This window comes from Lolium rigidum, chromosome 6 (assembly GCF_022539505.1).
Source record: "Lolium rigidum isolate FL_2022 chromosome 6, APGP_CSIRO_Lrig_0.1, whole genome shotgun sequence".
Classification (NCBI taxonomy): Eukaryota; Viridiplantae; Streptophyta; class Magnoliopsida; order Poales; family Poaceae; genus Lolium; species Lolium rigidum.
Genome location: NC_061513.1, coordinates 68,131,275 through 68,149,286, shown reverse-complemented (window position 1 = coordinate 68,149,286; position 18,012 = coordinate 68,131,275). Strand labels below are relative to the sequence as shown.

The window sequence follows — 18,012 nt, the reverse complement described above, 5'->3', positions numbered from 1 at the left end:
CTTTTGATTATTCTCAACTTAGACATCCATACCGGGACAACATGGACAACAGATAATGGACTCCTCTTAAATGCATAAGCATGTAGCAAAGTTATTATTCTCATATGAGATTGAGGATATATGTCCAAAACTGAAACTTCCACCATGATTCATGGCTTTAGTTAGCGGCCCAATGTTCTTCTCTAACAATTTTGCATGCTCCAACCACTAAAATGATAGACCTTCGAGACAAGACGGACATGCATAGCAACTCACATGATATTCAACAATAGTTGATGGCGTTCCCCAGAAGCATGGTTATCGCACAACAGGCAACTTAATAAAATATAAAGTGCATAAGTACATATTCAATACTACGATAGTTTTTAAGGCTATTTTGTCCCATGAGCTATATATTGCAAAGGTGAATGATGGAATTTTAAAGGTAGCACTCAAGCAATTTACTTTGGAATGGCGGAGAAATACCATGTAGTGGGTAGGTATGGTGGACACAAATGGCATAGTAGTTGGCTCAAGGATTTTGGATGCATGAGAAGTATTCCCTCTCGATACAAGGTTTAGGCTAGCAAGGTTATTTGAAGCAAACTCAAGGATGAACAAGTGCAGCAAAACTCACATAAAAGACACATTGTAAACATTATAAGACTCTACACTGTCTTCCTTGTTGTTCAAAACTCAATACTAGATATTATCTAGACCTTAGAGAAACCAAATATGCAAACCAAATTTTAGCAAGCTCTATGTATTTCTTCATTAATGGGTGCAAAGCATATGATGCAAGAGCTTAAACATGAGCACAACAATTGCCAAGTATCACATTATCCAAGACATTTTAGAATTACTACATGTAGCATTTTCCAATTCCAACCATATAACAATTTAACGAAGAAGAAACTTCGCCATGAACATTATGAGTAAAGCCTAAGGACACATGTGTCCATATGCAACAGCGGAGCGTGTCTCTCTCCCACAAAGTGAATGCTAGGATCCATCTTATTCAAACAAAAACAAAAACGAAAACAAACCGACGCTCCAAGCAAAGAACACAAGATGTGATTGAATAAAAATATAGTTTCAGGGGAGGAACCTGATGATGTTGTCGATGAAGAAGGGGATGCCTTGGGCATCCCCAAGCTTAGACGCTTGAGTCTTCTTAAAATATGCAGGGGTGAACCACGGGGCATCCCCAAGCTTAGAGCTTTCACTCCTCTTGATCATAGTATATCATTCTCCTCTCTTGACCCTTGAAAACTTCCTTCACACCAAACTTCAAGCAAACTCATTAGAGGGTTAGTGCACAATTAATAATTCACTCATTCAGAGGTGACACAATCATTATTTTCACTTCTGGACATTGCATAATGCTACTGGACATTAATGGATCAAAGAAATAAATCCAACATAGCAAAAGAGGCAATGCGAAATAAAAGGCAGAATCTGTCAAAAACGGAACAGTCCGTAAAGACGAATTTAGAAATGGCACCAGACTTGCTCAAATGGAAAAACTCAAAACTAATGAAAGTTGAGTACATATCTGAGGATCACGCTCGTAAATTGGCAGATTTTTTCGAATTTTCTACAGAGAATTGTGTCCAGATTCGTGACAGACAGCAATGCTGTTTCTGCGCAGCGATCCCAAATATAACATCAACTTTGACATAGAAACTTTACTTGGCACAAAAACTTGATAAGGAGAGGTTGCTACAGTAGTAAACAACTTCCAAGACTCAACAAAACAAAAAATTGCTGTAGGTAAAAACATGGGTTGTCTCCCATAAGCGCTTTTCTTTAACGCCTTTCAGCTAGGCGCAGAAAGTGCAAATCAAGTAACATCGAGAGTAGAAGTATCAACATCATAGCTTGTTCTAATAATAGAATCAAAAGGCAACTTCATTCTCTTTCTAGGGAAGTGTTCCATACCTTTCTTGAGAGGAAATTGATATTTAATATTACCTTCCCTCATATCAATAACGGCACCAACGGTTCGAAGAAAAGGTCTTCCCAACACAATAGGACAAGATGCATTGCATTCGATATCCAAGACAACAAAATCAACGGGGACAAGGTTATTGTTAACCGTAATATGCACATTATCAATCCTCCCCAAAGGTTTCTTTTTAGCATTATCGGCAAGATTAACATCCAAATAACAATTCTTCAATGGTGGCAAGTCAAGCATATCATAAATCTTTTTAGGCATAACAGAAATACTTGCACCAAGATCACATAAAGCATTACATTCAAAGTCATTGAATTTCATTTTAATGATGGGCTCCCAACCATCCTCTAACTTTCTAGGAATAGAAGTTTCAAGTTTTAGTTTCTCTTCTCTAGCTTTTATGAGAGCATTTGTAATATGTTTTGTAAAGGCTAAATTTATAGCACTAGCATTTGGACTTTTAGCAAGTTTTTGTAAGAACTTTATAACTTCAGAGATGTGGCAATCATCAAAATCTAAATCATTATGAGCTACAGCAATGGGATCATTGTTCCCAAGGTTGGAAAAAATTTCAGCGAGTTTTATCACAAGCGGTTTCGACGGTTTTAGCAATTTCAGGCAGTTTTGTACGCTTTGCACTAGGAGTAGAAACATTGCCAACACCAATTACTTTACCATTGATAGTAGGAGGTGCAGCAACATGTGAAGAATTAGCATTACTAGTGGTGGTAATAGTCCAAACTTTAGCTACATTATTCTCTTTAGCTAGTTTTTCATTTTCTTCTCTATCCCACCTAGCACGCAGTTCAGCCATTAATCTTATATTCTCATTAATTCTAACTTGGATGGCATTTGCTGTGGTAGTAATCTTATTATCAATATCATTATTAGGCATAACTTTCAACTTTAAAAGATTAACATCGGAGGCAAGTCTATCAACTCTAGAAGCAATAGTATCAATTTTATCAAGCTTTTCCTCAACGATTTGTTAAAAGCGGTTTGTGTACTAATAAATTCTTTAAGCATAGCTTCAAGACCAGAGGGTACATTCCTATTATTGTTGTAAGAATTCCCATAAGAATTACCATAACCATTACCATTAGCAGAAGGATATGGCCTATAGTTATTACCGAGTTGTTCCTATAAGCATTGTTGTTGAAATTATTATTTTTAATGAAATTCACATCAACATTTTCTTCTTGAGCAACCAATGAAGCTAAAGGAACATTATTTGGATCAACATTAGATCTACCATTCACAAGCATAGACATAATCACATCAATCTTATCACTCAAGGAAGAGGTTTCCTCAACAGAATTTACCTTCTTACCTTGTGGAGCTCTTTCAGTGTGCCATTCAGAGTAATTTATCATCATATCATCAAGAAGTTTTGTAGCCGCCCCCAATGTGATGGACATAAAGGTACCTCCAGCAGCCGAATCCAATAAATTCCGCGAAGAAAAATTTAGTCCTGCATAGAAGGTTTGGATGATCATCCAAGTAGTCAGTCCATGGGTTGGGCAATTCTTTACCAAAGTTTTCATTCTCTCCCAAGCTTGAGCAACATGTTCAGTATCTAATTGTTTAAAATTCATTATGCTACTTCTCAAAGATATAATTTTAGCGGGAGGATAATATCTACCAATAAAAGCATCCTTGCATTTAGTCCATGAATCAATACTATTCTTAGGCAAAGATAGCAACCAATCTTTAGCTCTTCCTCTTAATGAGAAAGGAAACACTTTCAATTTAATAATATCACCATCTACATCTTTATACTTTTGCATTTCACAAAGTTCAACAAAATTATTGAGATGGGCAGCGAGCATCATCAGAACTAGCACCAGAAAATTGTTCTCTCATAACCAAATTCAAGTAAAGCAGGTTTAATTTCAAAGAATTCTGCTGTAGTAGCGAGTGGAGCAATAGGTGTGCATAGGAAATCATTATTATTTGCATTTGTGAAGTCACACAATTTAGTATTTTCATGGTTGGCCATTTTAGCAACGGTAAATAAAACAAACTAGATAAAGTAAATGCAAGTAACTAATTTTTTTTGTGTTTTCGATATAGAGAGCAAGACAGTAAATAAAGTAAAACTAGCAACTAATTTTTTTGTGTTTTGATTTAGTGCAGCAAACAAAGTAGTAAATAAAATAAAGCAAGACAAAAACAAAGTAAAGAGATTGAGAAGTGGAGACTCCCCTTGCAGCGTGTCTTGATCTCCCCGGCAACGGCGCCGGAAAAAGAGCTTGATGGCGTGTAACTCACACGTTCGTTGGGAACCCCAAGAGGAAGGTATGATGCGCACGGTAGCAAGTTTTCCCTCGGAAAGAAACCAAGGTTTAATCGAACCAGGAGGAGCCAAGAAGCACGTTGAAGGTTGATGGTCGCGAAATGTGATGCGGCGCAACACCGGGGATTCCGGCGCCAACGCGGAACCTGCACAACACAACCAAAGTACTTTGCCCCAACGAAACAGGTGAGGTTGTCAATCTCACCGGCTTGCTGTAACAAAGGATTAAACGTATCGAGTGGAAGATGTTTGCAAAGAAAACGGTAAACACAAGTAGATTGTATGCTATGTAAAGAATAGGACCGGGGTCCACGAGTTCACTAGAGGTGTCTCTCCCATAAGATAAAGCATGTTGGGTGAACAAATTACGGTCGGGCAATTGACAAATAGAGAAAGGCATAACAATGCATATACATGACATGGTAAATATAGTGAGATTTAATCCGGGCATTACGACATAGTACATAGACCGCCATCCAAGCGCATCTATGCCTAAAAAGTCCACCTTCGGGTTATCATCCGAACCCCCTCCGGTATTAAGTTGCAAAGCAACGGACAATTGCATTAAGTATGGTGCGTAATGTAATCAACAACTACATCCTTAGACATAGCATCAATGTTTTATCCCTAGTGGCAACAGCACATCACAACCTTAGAACCTACCGTCACGATCCCGGATTCAATGAAGGCATGAACCCACTATCGAGCATAAATACCCCCTCTTGGAGTTAAGAGCAAAAACTTGGCCGAGCCTCTACTAATAACGGAGAGCATGCAAGATCATAAACAACACATAAACAATAGATTGATAATCACCATAATCATAGTACTCTCTATCCATCGGATCCCGACAAACACAACATATAGTATTACAGATAGATGATCTTGATCATGTTAGGCAGCTCACAAGATCCAACAATGAAGCACAACAAGGAGAAGACGACCATCTAGCTACTGCTATGGACCCATGGTCCAGGGGTGAACTACTCACTCATCACTCCGGAGGCGACCATGGCGGTGTAGAGTCCTCCGGGAGATGAATCCCCTCTCCGGCAGGGTGCGGAGGCGATCTCCGAATCCCCCGAGATGGGATTCGCGGCGGCGGCGTCTCCGTAAGGTTTTCCGTATCGTGGCTCTCGGTGCTCGGGGGTTTCGCGACGGAAGCTTTAAGTAGGCGGAGGGTCAACGCGGGGGCCACACGAGGGGCCCGGGGGTAGGTCGGCGCGGCCGGGGCTGGGCCGCGCCGGCCACCCTCCTGGCCGCCTCGTGGCCCCACTTCGTTAGGTCTTCGGTCTTCACGGAAGCTTCGTGCAAAAATAGGACCACGGGCGAAAGTTTCGTCCAATTCCGAGAATATTTCTTTACTAGGATTTCCGAAACCAAAAACAGCAGAAAACGAGCAACTGGCTCTTCGGCATCTTGTTAATAGGTTAGTTCCAGAAAATGCATAAATATGCCATATAATGTGCATAAAACATGTAGGTATCATTAATAAAGTAGCATGGAACATAAGAAATTATCGATACGTTGGAGACGTATCATCAGTCACTTAGGCCATTGTATTCTTGTATTGTGTTGTTTTGTATGACACTTCATACCAACCAATATAGCACTAATACCCAAGAATTTCATTGTGTGACTAAACTAGGAATACATCCATAACATGTATATCATTTATATACACATGAGCTAGACTTTCTAGTCTTTTCTTTATTTCTGCCAGAATATCTTTTGCAGTTTCTCTTTTAGCTTTCCTCATTATTCAGAAAAACACTTCAACATCAATAACTTCTAGGTTTGTTGGTCAAATACCAATAACCTTGAGGTTTTTACTTTGAAGTTGATCATCATATGACAAGTGTTCTAGATTTCACTTATTAGTAACTATGATGAACAATTTCACTCATAATTTTATCCATCAATTCATGACAACTTTTTGAGACCATGTACGTACATGCTAGGCTCATAAAGTTTAACCTTAGTATTTGTATGTGCAAATCGGCTTGCATCCGTTGTAAGCACACGTAGAATCTATAACACCCGATCATCACGTGATGCTTCGAAACGACGAGTCTTAGCAACGGTGCATACTAAGGACAATCACTTCATGGATATGCGAATATTGTTAGTGTCCCTATAGTTGGAGGATTGGGACGTCTTGCGTCTTCAACCTTCGTACATTCCCATAAAACTTATGAGTTTATGTAGTCTCACCAAATTTATATTCTATCATCTTGTAATAAGGTCTTAGATATCACATATATCTCGTACCTTGATTATTTCGAAAACTAAATTTTCAGCTCCTTACTTTTCAAACAGATTTGAACTTCAAGTTTCACGGAGACAAGATAACTTTAGGTACTAATTGAAACCATAGCTCTCTGAATCAACAAAGTGAGTTTCACTAAATGTTTGCAATAGGACTTAATCATTTCTTGATTCATTAACAATACGGTACTAATCCGTAAAGTTTCTAGTCAGATTTTAACGAGTATTTCTATCTCAATTATAAGACTAGCGCATAGTAGTAAACGGATGCCAATACTACAAAATTAATTCAAAATACTACTCAGACTATGTTTATGATAATTAGTTCATGTTTTAATCTAATTACTAATGAACTCCCACTTAATACAACATCCCTCATAGTTGTAAAGTGATACACGATCCAAATCCACTACACCAAAACCGATCATCACGTGAGATGATGTAGTTTCAATGGTGAACATCAACATGTTGATCATATCATCCATATGACTCGTGTTCAACCTTTCGGTTTCCATTGTCCCGAGGCCATGTCTGTACATGCTAGGCTCGTCAAGCAAAACCAAGTATTCCGCGTGTGCAACATGGCTTACACCCGTTGTATGTCGAGTTTATCACACCCGATCATCACGAGATGCTTCAAAACGTCGAACAATGCAACGGTGCATACGAGGGAAGAACACTTTATTATCTTGATATTAATGTGAGGGATCATCTTATAATGCTACCGTCGCGATCTAAGCAAAATAAGATGCATAAAGGATTAACATCACATGCAATTCATATGTGATATGATATGGCCCTTTTGTCTTTGCGCCTTTGATCTTCATCTCCAAAGCACGGACATGATCTCCATCATCTTCGGGCATGATCTCCATCATCGTCGGCGTAGCGTCAAGGTTCATGGCGCCGGCTTCATGGTTGTTCACCTCATGTAGCAACTATTACAACTACTTTGAAATACTACTCAACATGAAAATTAAAGACAACCATAAGGCTCTCGCCGGTTGCCACAATACAATAATGATCATCTCATACATATTCATCATCACATTATGGCCATATCACATCACCAAACCCTGCAAAAACAAGTTAGACGTCTCTAATTTGGTTTGCATATTTTACGTGGTTTAGGGTTTTCGAGTAAGATCTAATCTACCTACGAACATGAACCACAACGGTGATACTAGTGTTGTCAATAGAAGAGTAAATTGAATCTTCACTATAGTAGGAGAGACAGACACCCGCAAAGCCTCTTATGCAATACAAGTTGCATGTCGAACGAGGAACAAGTCTCATGAACGCGGTCATGTAAAGTTAGTCCGAGCCGCTTCATCCCACTATGCCACAAAGATGCAAAGTACTCAAACTAAAGATAACAAGAGCATCAACGCCCACAAACCATTGTGTTCTACTCGTGCAACCATCTATGCATAGACACGGCTCTGATACAACTGTAGGATAACGTAGCATAGAAAACAAAAATTTTCCTATCGCGAACACGCAATCCAAGCCAAGATGCAATCTAGAAGACGGTAGCAACGAGGGGATGATCAAGACTAACCCTTGAAGAGATTCCAAAGCCTATAAGAGTAGGCTCTTATTGCTGCGGTAGACGATCACTTGCCGCTTGCAAAATCGCGTAGAAGATCTTGATCACGATCGGTTCCGGCGCCACGAACGGGCAGCACCTCCGTACTCGGTCACACGTTCGGTTGTTGATGAAGACGACGTCCACCTCCCCGTTCCAGCGGGCAGCGGAAGTAGTAGCTCCTCTTGAATCCGACAGCACGACGGCGTGGTGTCGGTGGCGGTGGAGAAATCCGGCGGAGCTTCGCTTAAGCGTGCGGGATATGGTGGAGGAGAGAGAGACCGCTAGGGTTTGGAGAGAGGGCGCCGGCTAGAGCACCCTTGAGGGGTGCGGCCATGGTGGTGGCTTGAGTGGCCGGCCAGCCCCTCTCTCCCCTTCTTTATATAGGTGGAAGCCCCAAGACTTAGGTCAAAGAGTCCGAATAAGACCCCAACCAAAACCTTCCAAGTGTCCAAACCTAGGGGAGTGGGACTCCCCCTTTCCTTAGTGGGGTGGCCGGCCACCATGGTGGGGAGTCCACTTGGGACTCCTCCTCCCTTAGGTTGGCCGGCCAAGGTGGGTGGAGTCCCTTTGGGACTCCACCTTCCATCCTTATTTCTTCCGGACTTTTCTAGAACCTTCTAGAACCTTCCGTAGAACCTTCCGGATCATTTTAATTCACATAAAATGACTTCCCATATATGAATCTTATTCTCCGGACCATTCCGGAACTCCTCGTGATGTCCGGGATCTCATCCGGGACTCCGAACAAATATTTGAACTCCATTCCATATTCAAGTACTACCATTTCAACATCCAACTTTAAGTGTGTCACCCTACGGTTCGTGAACTATGCGGACATGGTTGAGTACTCACTCCGACCAATAACCAATAGCGGGATCCGGAGATCCATAATGGCTCCCACATATTCAACGATGACTTTAGTGATCGAATGAACCATTCACATACAATACCAATTCCCTTTGTCTCGCGATATTTTACTTGTCCGAGGTTTGATCTTCAGTATCACTCTATACCTTGTTCAACCTCGTCTCCTGACAAGTACTCTTTACTCGTACCGTGGTATGTGGTCTCTTATGAACTTATTCATATGCTTGCAATACATTAGACGACATTCCACCGAGAGGGCCCAGAGTATATCTATCCGTCATCGGGATGGACAAATCCCACTGTTGATCCATATGCCTCAACTCATACTTTCCGGATACTTAATCCCACCTTTATAGCCACCCATTTACGCAGTGGTGTTTGGTGTAATCAAAGTACCTTTCCGGTATAAGTGATTTACATGATCTCATGGTCATAAGGACTAGGTAACTATGTATCGAAAGCTTATAGCAAATAACTTAATGACGAGATCTTATGCTACGCTTAATTGGGTGTGTCCATTACATCATTCATATAATGATATAACCTTGTTATTAATAACATCCAATGTTCATGATTATGAAACTAATCATCTATTAATCAACAAGCTAGTTAAGAGGCTTACTAGGGACTCTTTGTTGTTTACATATCACACATGTATCAATGTTTCGGTTAATACAATTATAGCATGGTATATAAACATTATCATAAACACAAAGATATATAATAACCATTTATTATTGCCTCTTGGGCATATCTCCAACACAATGGTAGAGAAGACACACCTTCCCTTATAACGCCACATCATCTAGAGATAACAATAGATATAAGTCATATAATGTGTTATCTCTTATAGCCTTCCCTAATAATTAATGGTAGTCAATTAAATTTGGTAGGAAATTATGTTGCTAAGGGAAGACATGTCATATAATGGAGAAAATGTCTTTCCTTATTTTCTAAGAGATGAACTCTTAGCTAAGGGAAGACAACCTTCTCTCCCTTCATTCTCTCTCCTGCAACTAAGCAAAAATCCAACGTGGCACTTTTAAGAGAAGGCTGACGTCACCCCATTGTACGTGTCCTAAGTGCCATTATTTTAGATGTGATAACTCACAGTAATGTTATTTTGTGTGCAAATAGAATGTATTACATTTCTTGGCATTTTGAAATTTCCTTGTGTATCAACTCAAAGAGCGCGGCAATTCTCGAAGATCTTTAGGTAAAATAATGTGACTGCGCGAATGGATATGGACACAAACTCAATCTTGCTCGGTCTTATTGTCCTTACTGGACATGTGAGACTTTGAGTGATAGTAAAGATATGTTCTACTCTCTCTGTTTCATAATTCTTGATAAGAATTATGGAATATATCTCAACGCAAGGGGCCGCGTTCTATAATTTGCGCTGATAAATGTCAATAGTGTTATTTTGTGTGCAAAGAGAATGCATTATCTTGGCATTTTGAGATCCAGTGTAGTATCAAGTCAAATATAAAATAAGGATTGTCGCGCTCCAACTATGGTCCACCACGTGGCAAGTTCAAAATTTGAAATTGACATCAAACTGCCACGGGAAAATTGTTCGCCTGGAATTCTGTGAAAATTTCCGCACGACGAATACTGATCCTCCACATGTCAGTTCAAAATTTCAAATTCCCATCACACCGTCGCAGGAAAATTGTTCAGCTAGGGTTCTGTGGCAATTGCCGCACCCCCACATGTCAAGTCGAAAATTTCAAATTTCCATCAAACCGTTGCTAGGGTTCCGTGGCAATTGATGCACCCCAACGGTGATCCGCCATGTGTCCAGTTCAAAATTCGAAATAGCCACCGCACTGTCGGGGGGGGGGGGATCGTTCGGCTAGGGTTTCGTTGGAATTGTCGTGGCCTCCTGGAACGTTTGAGCTCCATAAAATTTGAAAAGGTTTAATACCAAAACGTTGTTGAACCCACGTTAAGCCAACCGATATAAGAATAGAACTTCCATGGAAACTTTCCAACTGCAAAGAAAAATCGATTTAAATGCTTGGAAGTGGAATCCTGCTTGCACCACCCTACAACCTACCAGGAGGTACTTTCCCATTGTACATTTATTTATCTTCTCACTTTACGAATCTTGGACCTCTAGTCCGCAAAAAACTGCAACGAGGTTTAGCTTTCACTCGACAATGATCATACTTCATAGGAAGATGGCTTATGGGCTAGAAGATGAATTGGATAGCATCAATATGTCAAAACAAAACCTAACCTAATATGAATAACTCATATGACCTTTACCGAACTTGTGAAGGGTTACAACTTTGAACCTATCGAAAATGATGGTGATTATCCTTTATGATCACATATTTGGACTCCCTGTTTTAATGACCATACATTTTATTAACTAGTTGACCAAACATGTACCAACTTTTTTTCCACTCAAACCTTGTCGGTGCAACAACGATTGAATGCACCCTTCGTGAGATGCGATCTCGCCTTTCCCTTGTTTCAAATTGATGATTGAAGGTGTCGTGAACTACTTCAAGGGCGAGAGAAGAAAACAAGAATACGGAATCAATATGGGTAAATAAGGTGAATGGAGTCGAGGACTCGAGGGGGCTTATGGAAGGAAACGTAAGGGCTAACGGGTGTGGATGTACTTTTTCGATAAGAGGTGGTAGGGGTGTTTGGGCTAACGGAAGGGATACTCACTTGGTGGGGCCTAGTCATTTATTTTTGCTATTACTTCTTGATAAATAAATAAAGGAGTAATTTTTATTTATATAGAAACAATATGGGTTGACATTTTTGGATAATAACGAAATGTAGAACATAATTCTCTCCAATGGCTCTAATAGCCACACATGTTGGCCTGCCGCGAGGGAAAGGGCGCATAGTTAAAATCTAGAAATTAGGTTCATAATCCGAAATATCCTTCAAAATTGTGGCATAGTGGCACATGCTACCCTTATGTATGCTCTTGATGAGGACCGCTGCATCAAAGCCAACAGAAAAATCCGTGTTAAATTCCTCCGCGAGAAAGGTCATCTCTTTGACACGTGATCCGCGAATTGTTCCCCTCCTCTCCTCCCACGCTCGTTTAGGCAACTAGGGTTCATCGCCGCCGCCGCCGTTCCGCCTCACCTTTGTGGCCGGAGGCCATGGAGGTGGGGTGGATCTAGGGTCCCGCCGGTGGGAGGGATCCGTTTGTTTCCTCTTTTAAGGGTTCGTGTTTGGTGGGGCGGCGCTCAGGTAGTGGTGGTGGCGTCTCTTCCATTAAGGGTCTCCTAGGCTTCAGCCCCATCTCGATTACGACGTCGGGAAGCTTGTGCGAGTGGTGTGCTCTTAAAGGGCTTCTTGTGGTTGTGAGGATCTTCGGATAGTCAAGGAGCATCGCAATTCATCCTCCTTCTCCACCCCCGAGATAGATGTGGTCTTATTGACCCGTTCGGCGACTTCCTGTCTGCAACCAACAATGTTAGACCAGCTCGGGGAAGTGCGACAGCGGTGATGCGCCGTCGACATGGTTTGGAGGTTGAAGATGAAGGGCTTCTAAAGGATATCATTGTAATTTTTGTTTTTCTTAAGGTGCTTTGTACTATTTATTGTTTATTTTAATGCCATGTTCTATTCGCAAAAAAAAACCCTCCGCGATAGACAAAATTTCTCCACAGGTCGATGATTCCAAAGATGTCGTGTCTCGTATTCCTTTGACCATTAATGCATACGCGTCTATATAAGCCCCACATGGATCCCGCAGATAATTTGACAACCCCGTTGCTGCTTCCCTTTGCCACATCCTAAAACCACAAAGCGACGTTTGCGGTTTCGTTGACGGTTGATCTAATCAATGGAACTGGGGATGGGGTTCCTTGTAGATCCAAGAAAAAAAAACTCATTTCCTCCTTCACAATTTCCACTTCAGGAATGCAGACATGGGGGCTTACATAAGGGAACGTTAGGGCTAACGGGTGGTAGATGTGCTTTTTTTTTATAAGAGGTGTTAGGTGTATTGGGGCTAACGGGCGGGACACTCATTTATTTTGCGTTTACTTCTCAATAAAGAAACAAAAGGATTTATTTTGCTTTCCATAGAAACAATATAGGTTGACATTATTGGATCCCCCTTGGCTCTAACAGCCACACACCGCCACGAGGGAAATGGAACATCCGATGTCTTCATGTACATAATAATTTTTTTAGAAAATTGGTTCATAACCCGAAATATCCTTCGAAATTGTGGCATAGTGGCACATGCTACCTTCATTTATGCCTTTGATGAGGACCGATGCATCAAAGGCAACCGAAATAATGAAATCCTCCGCGAGAGACAAAACTTCTCCACAGGTTGATGGTTCCGAAGATGTTGTGTGTCGTACTCCCACTAACGCAGACGAGCCTAGATAAACCCCACGTGGATCCCGCAGATAGTACGACAACTCCGTTGCTTCTTCCCTTTGCCACATCCTAAAACATCGAATTGGTATATGCCGGTTTCGTTGATCTAATCAATGGAACCTGGCGTTAGGAATCCTTGTAGATCCAAGAAAAAAAACTCATTTCCTCCTTCACAATTTCCACTTCAGGTTGTTTGACTCTATGGGCTTTTAGTTAGACCAGAGTTCATTCTCACGTTGGCCCATGAAAGGGAACTTCTCCTATGTTTGACCCATGTTAATCTTGCGCGGACACTTGGAGCGGCCCATGAAGACCGGGAATAATCCACATTCGTATTGTTCTGCGGTAGCATTAGCACCGATCTGTTTTTTTTTATTTCTTGATGTTTTTTTGTACTATAGATATAATCCAGTTCTTCCTTTTGCAGGAGCAGCTTTAGCTTACTGCGGTGTAGAACCAGAATTTGATATCCTTTTTCGGAATGCGAGTTGCGCAGATGCCGGGAGGTAAAAAAAAAAACGTAGCTGGACAACCTGTGCCGCGAGAATCGTAGTACCTGTTTCATCAGCCCGCCTCCCTTCCGTCGGGCGCCTGGAGAACGACCGTTGAACAGACTCGGGCCAACCTTCCGTCTCGTCGCACTCGGCGCGGGCCAGCTCAACGCCAGCCCGGCCAACACGGCACGAGCTCTATCCGATCCGACCCCACACGTCCGACGCCGCTCAGGCCGGGCGGCTCCTCGCTGACGCCGTCACGGCTTGTCCTCACCCCCCCTGCGCTCTGACTCGTGGGCCAGGCGTGAGCTAACCCCACAACACAGCCGAACGCAGTGACCGCCACGTGGTGCCGGCCGGGAGCCGGTGCCGCTGACACACCCTGTTGACAGGCGGGTCCACCCTGTCATGGCCTCGAGGAAACTCGCTGGCTAGCTTGGACTTGGTGGCTCCGCCACGCCACGCCACAACCTGGGTTGACGCCTCCCTTCTCTGGGTTGCGGACTCCGCCAACAACCGCTTGCTCTTGCTGCTACTTTCCGCCAGTCCAAGAAAAAGCAGCCGCAGCGACGCCTCACCCGACACCGCCCCCCTCCTCCCCTGCACGCGCCGCTTCTCCCGCCGGAGCCACCACGCGCCCCGCGGGAAGGTTGGGGAGAAGCGCCATGGCGGACGAGAAGGAGTCGACGTCGGTCCCGCTCAGCCAGGCGGCGGACGCCGTCGACCCCGAGGACCCGGCCAAGTCGCCGCCGCGCCCCAGCTCGCCCACCGCCTCCACCCGCAAGGTCCGGATCCGTCCAACCCTCCTACCGCCGCGCCCGCGCCGGCCTAATCGTGCGCCCGTCCTGTGCCGCTACTGTAGGGCCCTACCTTCTGTTAGCGAGGCGTAGGCCGTTGTGCTTCCAGATGGTCGGATCTGTGCCTATGTGAGCTCGGTTTATTCTGCTGCTCGTCTGTAGCGTGGGTAGCTGCTAAATTGCTTGGGAGGTTCGGCGCCTTCAGCTGTGGGAGTTCAGGATTGAATTAGTACTGCTAGTCCTGTAGATTATTGGGGATATGGATTTTTTTTTTTTGGTTGTATAAGAATGGAAGCAGTGACGAAGCTTTCGAATGATTGCTCTGTCGGCTTGCAAACTTCATTCATAGTTAAGTGCTCAAGTGCTGACTCGGTTCGGCTACGATTTGGCACAAAATGCTTTCCATCCCTCAACTTGAGCAAAATTTTATGTTACTTGTGAGATAGTGCCCAGAAGTTAGGACTTAGAACGACACTTCCTTTCACTTTTATAATGTCCGAGCTCTAATGAATTTAGCTGCGTTGTTATTTCTTTTTGAAAGACCTGTGAACTGGTAGACGGCAGTACCATGTTCTTACTAGGGAGCTAGAATCGAGAAATGTGGATCCTTCTTTTGCGCAGAAAGGCACCTGGTAATATTTGACGACTGTAGGTATTATGTTTATATTGAAAAAACACCGAGTTTTTGGAGTCAGGCCCATCTTTAGGTGCTAAGTTAGCCCCCAAAGATGGGTCTGCACTCCATAATTTCCCTGGAAAGAGATCTATGGACGAAAACGTTTCCAAGTTCAGTAACTTGGTAAGCTGAACAATTTTTCTATATTTTACCCAAAAAGATTCGCATTCACAGAACTCAGAGTTACATGGGTCATTTTTGTTTCGCTAATTTGCTGATGGTTGATATATTTTGTGTGTAGGCATGCTGCGCTGTTCTTCAAAGTTGGGTGTCAAGAAAATTTATGACCGGATGGTACGTCCTTTGCTACAAATAAGTTCCATAAACATGTTACCGATACTATCATACCAACCTTTTTCTGTTTTCATGTTTTTCAGTGTAGTTCTTTTTCCTGTGGCCTTCACCTTCTTCATCACATGGTGGTTCGTTCAGTTTGTTGATGGGTTTTTCAGTCCACTATATGCAAAAGTTGGAATCAACATATTCGGTAATTCTTGTACCTGTACTTTGATCATGCTATTTATGGTAGTGATGAACTTACTATCTTAGACTTACAAATACTGCATTGTAACTTCTAGTTGTCTGGCTGGCATCTTGTGCTCATTGGTATAAAAAATGCGGCCATGTTTCTAAAAATTGAGGTCCTATGGCAACCAATCAAAATATCCAGCTTTATGTTTAACTGGATACAAGCTAATATTGATGGTAATATAGTATTGGCAACTGCATTCTTGAATATTTTTGCTGCAGTAATGATTTGGTAACACTTGACCATGTGCTTTGTATGCAATTCTGTCATCACACAATCGATGTTTATGTTCGTAGCAAGTGCTTATTCTTTTCACTGACACTTTGCAGGTCTTGGTTTTCTGACTTCTCTGGCATTCATATTTCTGGCTGGAATATTTGTTTCTTCATGGTTGGGTTCAACTGTCTTCTGGGTTGGAGAATGGTTCATCAAGAAAATGCCATTTGTAAAGCACATATATTCGGCATCAAAGCAAGTCAGCACTGCCATTTCACCAGGTTACAATTCATGTCATATGCGTGTCTTACAGACTCTCTTTAATGCAATTTAATAATTGCCAGCACGTAATTGGCATCTTTTGTCACCTGCAATGGTCCAAGTGTTAGTTTTATGCTTAGAAATGCTCTTCAGACATTGTTAATACCTCCCTCTCACAGCTTAAAAAAATTATATACGATTGCAAACTTAGTAAATAGGAACAACGCATTTTGGCCTTTCCCTGCAAAAACTATGTGATGTATCTGAGAGGTTTGTCCTTCTCCTGAGTCTTACCCCCATTTTAACTATGTTATAAATCAGTTCTTTCTCGTCTTTTTGGTCCACGTGTTTCACAGTTGGGTTTTATTATGTTGACTTTGTTCTGTTTATTACCAGAGTATTACAGGGCCTATTGCGCATGATGACTTATCACAAAATTATTTTTGTTTGACAGATCAAAATACAACAGCATTTAAAGAAGTTGCGATAATTCGGCATCCACGTGTTGGTGAATATGCATTTGGATTTATAACATCAAATGTTGTCCTTCAGGTACTTAATTTTGACAAGGATCTTTGGTTATATCAGGAATCTGTTATCCAGAAGCTCCAAGTGATATCTGTCATATATGCTTCATGCACCTGTTTTATGGTCGTTTGTTTTGTGTTGTACTACAGACAGACAAAGGCGATGAGGAACTGTGTAGTGTTTATGTGCCAACAAATCATCTATATATTGGTGATATATTTCTGTTGAACACTGACGAGATCATCAGACCAAACTTATCCATTCGAGAAGGAATTGGTAAGTTGCTATGATGGCTATCCTATTCGTTTTACTGGTTTCTTCCCGTGTTTATTCTTGCTGGCTAGAGCTGATAGTGGAACTTCCCTGGAATGACTTGGCTAAATATTACTTTTTGGCAAACAACATCAATCTAATATATCATTATTTTTCTCCTGGCCCAACAGAAATTATCGTTTCTGGAGGAATGACCATGCCACAGGTGATAGCATCACTCGAACCCATCCCAAAGAAGAGCCAGAGCATCCGCCTAAATAGAATAATGACATGAAGAAATATGAGTTGTTAATACTACGAAGTAAGAAAACTCAGCCATTCGCTTAACTGCTTCAGCCATTGTGTTTCATCTTGACTGATATTGGCTGGTCCATCAAGCAGCTCGTGGATGCGTGGATGGGCGACTCAGGTGCTGGTCTGTTTGTGCTGTTCGTATGTAATGTGTTACATGTTGAGGTTGGATTTGGGAATGTGATGAACAAGCTGGACTTAAGCATCATATCGACGCCCTGGAATACTATCATATGACACCTGTTCCTCTTCTCTCTGTTAGCTGACTGGCCCAAAATGTTAACTTTGGTGCATCTGAGTGTACAAGTAGCGTGCCTGATTAAATTCATTTGTAAAAGTGTGCCGTGTAACACCATGTTGATTTCGTTACTATAGTATACAAAGTGCTGACTGGTTTCTTCGCGACCAACTCTTCGCTTCAAGGTTTCTGAACTTTTGCGTACATTGTGGTAGTACCTAAGTGCTGGATGCTAGTACCACTCCCTCCGTGGTGTGCTGTTGCTCTCCAGGTGTTCAGAAAGTGGAGAACAAGATTTGGCGCTCTGTAGGCTTCATGTTGGGCGTGCGTGATTGTACACACAGTCATCGGGCAAAGACGGGTAAAACCAGACC

General features: G+C 42.1%; 1 protein-coding gene across 1 annotated transcript; it reads left to right on the top strand.

Annotated features, from left to right (window-relative positions):
- The first annotated feature begins 15,653 nt into the window (after positions 1–15,653).
- Positions 15,654–17,668, top strand: LOC124660861 (protein LIKE COV 2-like). Its single transcript, XM_047198696.1, has 6 exons — positions 15,654–15,789; positions 16,161–16,328; positions 16,763–16,860; positions 16,986–17,112; positions 17,280–17,410; positions 17,491–17,668. The coding sequence occupies exons 1-5, from the start codon at positions 15,669–15,671 to the stop codon at positions 17,381–17,383; spliced, it is 618 nt and encodes a 205-aa protein (XP_047054652.1). The 5' UTR covers positions 15,654–15,668; the 3' UTR covers positions 17,384–17,410; positions 17,491–17,668.
- Positions 17,669–18,012: the final 344 nt, after the last annotated feature.